Source organism: Gasterosteus aculeatus, chromosome 12, assembly GCF_964276395.1.
Source record: "Gasterosteus aculeatus chromosome 12, fGasAcu3.hap1.1, whole genome shotgun sequence".
Taxonomy (NCBI): Eukaryota; Metazoa; Chordata; class Actinopteri; order Perciformes; family Gasterosteidae; genus Gasterosteus; species Gasterosteus aculeatus.
In genome coordinates this window covers 22,446,757-22,450,172 of record NC_135700.1, presented here as the reverse complement: position 1 = coordinate 22,450,172, position 3,416 = coordinate 22,446,757, and the positions used below count along the sequence as shown (strand labels likewise).

The 3,416-nt window shown below is 50.2% G+C and overlaps 1 protein-coding gene across 1 annotated transcript; it reads right to left on the bottom strand.

Moving 5' to 3' along the window:
- Positions 1-2,141: 2,141 nt before the first annotated feature.
- cdkn1ca (cyclin dependent kinase inhibitor 1Ca) lies at positions 2,142-3,388 on the bottom strand. Its single transcript, XM_040200802.2, has 2 exons — positions 2,691-3,388; positions 2,142-2,601 (listed from the first exon to the last, which is right to left on the bottom strand). Exons 1-2 carry the CDS (start codon positions 3,070-3,072, stop codon positions 2,516-2,518), a joined length of 468 nt encoding a protein of 155 aa, XP_040056736.2. The 5' UTR covers positions 3,073-3,388; the 3' UTR covers positions 2,142-2,515.
- Positions 3,389-3,416: the final 28 nt, after the last annotated feature.

The window sequence follows — 3,416 nt, the reverse complement described above, 5'->3', positions numbered from 1 at the left end:
CCAAGAACTGTCTGCGTTGTGTCTGGTGCCTTGAGGGGAAACAAGATGAATTTGAGTTACGGTTTCGGGTCAGGAGTCTCCTTTATTGTAGTGGGGTGGGAGGGGTCTTGGGGGGGTCTCGGGCGGCTCTTGGGGGAGGTGGGGGGGGGGCTTTGTTGCTTCCTCGCTGACTTATGTAAAGAGACAGAAGCGGTGGAACTAAGGCCATGATCCTTACACGAGTGACCTTTGGACGGCAGATGGTGACCCAGCCCCCCCCCCCCTGCTGACCATCCAGGGGGTGTCCAGGCATTCCTTCACACAAGTGGCCGTGTGGAGAAGAGGCCCAAGTGACCATCTGCCTCTGGTGTCCACAACAATGGGCCGACCACCCTCCCAAAGTGTGCTGATGGTGGTCGGCCTTTGTGCCGACCAGGAGGTGGGGGAGCGCAGGGTCCCCCCCCCGGGGAGAAGGGTGTGGAGGCTTTAAAGGGACCCCCCCCCCCCCCCCGGGTAAAACGTACAACAGTCATAAACACTGCGTTGAATTTAGTGAATCCTCAGAATAAAACACACACCGCTACAAATGTAGTTAAATGATCTTTTTAACTGCTCTCCAAATAGGTTAATTTATCAAATCAAGGAAGCTTTTTATCTTTAACGCCCCTCACGCCCTCCGGTTTTGTCATTTAGCTCCTTCTACTTCGATCAAACCTGATAAAGAATCAGACGTTATTCCGATTATCACTGACCGGTAAACATAACAGCATACGGTTTTATTTTAGTGGGTGAACATACTTCTGAAATACATTCAGCAGCTGCTGCAGCCGCAAAAACCTCATCTACTGAGCAGCTTGTAGTTACGTGGTTAACAGCATTTAATGAAGCCTAAAGCGTGCGATCCCACGGGGTCATTTGGACCAACGGCAGAGTTTGTTTATCGGTTTCTCGATGGGTACAAACACAAATCCATTGTGTGTGGGGGGCCGAAAGATCGTCTGTTCCCAGTTCAGAAAGGACGGCATAACTCTGGCTGTCCTTGGACTTGAGGTGTTTCCAAAAATATAAATGTGATGTTTCCTCTTTCTTGTTTTTACGCTTGAACACATTCCCTTCGCCGCAGTATCACACAAGTAAACACGAGCCAAAGTGAGAGAATAAACACGGGGCGGGATTGGTTTGGTCCCACGTCGGCTGTCAAAGGGAGCAGGGTGGAGGAATAGACCTGGTGGTGGGGGGGGGGGGGGGGGTCAAGGAGCTCCAAAGGCTGATTTGCAGGTGAAATGGAACGGCACACTCTGGTTTGTGGCCATTGTCCTCCGCGGCCAGATGGCCTGTCTGAGTTCTTTAAAGCTGAAAAGCTCAACTCTGTGGGAGTGAATACGCCTCTGTGGGATTTGGCCCCTCTGATGGGCTAATTTGGCAGCTCAAACGAACGGATATGATTTCAAGCCTGAGAGCACAGTACTTAATATTGCGATGGCGAAACATCTCACAATATAAGCCGGGAAAACGCAATCACTCGAAAAAGAAAACTTGATTTCTCTACAACTCGAGAGGCACACTCATTATTAGCTCACTCGCTTGTGGCTGCACAAAACCAAAGTTGCGCGTTCTCATGGAACTGAATTCATGTGGCTTTCAAATTCTTATGAATCTAAATGTATTTGAGTCTAGAGAGTCTTTTGTGCCAGAATGCGAACAAGGATTTAAAAAAAAATTATTTACCTTCAAAGTCTGATACTCCAGTTGCAATAACCAAACTGTTGCATGTCTGCAGATATGAAGATAAAGTTGAGTCATTTCTCCCTGAGCAAAGAGTTTTCTTTCCCTTTGTGTGTTTTTATTAGTGCGTCTCAGGGCTTTGCTGGCAACGTTGTTGCAGAAGCGTTACACCTTCGCCGCTGTTAGCGCTGTTAGCACCGCTAGCTGCAAACCACCGGCTAAGCCATCGACAGTAGAAATAGCACGTTTAAAATATAAAAAAAATTATTAAATTGGTTACTTCAGGCAAACTTTACCAATGCAGAGCGGAGACGTGTGGTTTGCTGGTAGAAATTGGAAACAAGATAAAGATCCTATTAGTGTTCTACACGACTGGATAAACCACTAAGATTACAAGATTAAACTGATCATCTGCAAATATAAATCAGAACGTAGAATTGGTGTCACCGATTAAACAGTTTATTAAAATTGCAAAGCAGTCATTTACAATCTCAGTTCATTGAGGCAAACAAAGGAGAACAGAAGCAGCTGGTGTTGCAGAAAGACACAAACAAAAACAGATTTAATTTATCAATGAGAAAATGAACACGGATAAATAAATGTATTTGGAAAATAATAACGAAACAAATGCAAAGACATTCAATAAAACTCCATAAATAGAATAAATAACAGAAAATGGTATAATTTAACCCCAATTGACAAAGGCTACAAGTGGCATTAATGAAATAAACATAAAATAGAATCCTTCGGTGCAGTGCAGAGTCTTTGGTCCAGTCCGTGAGACATAAATAGTCCTCTTTCAGCTGTGGCTTCACCGTATTGTTCTGCAGGGAGCCGCTTCGCTGGAGCTCACGACGCCCTTAGTCTCCGTCGTCCTCCTCCTCTTGGCAAAGAAATCTGCCAAATGACACAAAGAAAGACACGTTTGACACTCGCGTCCCTCCGGTTGCATAACCGCGACCGAGCAGACCTGTGCGTCCTCTCACCTGTGATGCGGCAGAGGGCTCCGGGCCCGGCCGCCGGCTTGGAGAGCGTCCTCTTCCTCCGCCGGAGGGGCGTCGCGTCGGCGGGACGCTTGCGCGCGTTGGACACCACCCCGGCGCGGTTCTCCTGGTCGGTCCCGGAGCCGTCCTCCCGGCCGCCCGGCCGCCCGCCTTCGCCCGGCTCCGCGGCGCAGTCCGCGGGGACTTCCTCCCACTGGAACCTGCCGGACAGCGGCGTCTCCGCCTGGAAGTTGAAGTTCCAGCGGCGGGTGTCCCGCTCCGCCATCTCCCGCAGCTGCAGCGCCAGGTCCCGGCGCAGCTGGTCGTGGTCCACCGGGCCGAACAGGCTCCTGCGGACCGACTCTCTGCGGCCGATGGGATCCATCCTCTGCGTGCTTCTGGGCGGGGTGCGGGGGGGCGTGGGGTCGCTTCTTTTGGATGGTGGACCTGTCCTCCGCTCTGGACATCGCGGGGCTGCGGGACCATTTAAAGGCTGCAGGAAGCACGATGCTTTGTTTGTACACAAAGAGCGGAGGCTGCTGATTGGCTGCCTGATGGGGGGGACGAGGGCCGCCCCGGCCGTTAATCAAAGTCCCCCTTTGCCATTTGCAAATGTTTGTGATGAAGTCTTTGTCCTGCTTTTTCCATTTCAATGATCTCAAGCTGATTAGCTCGTGCACAACGACCCTAAAAGAAAACGGGAGTGAAAAGACCCCGACATGCAGCTTC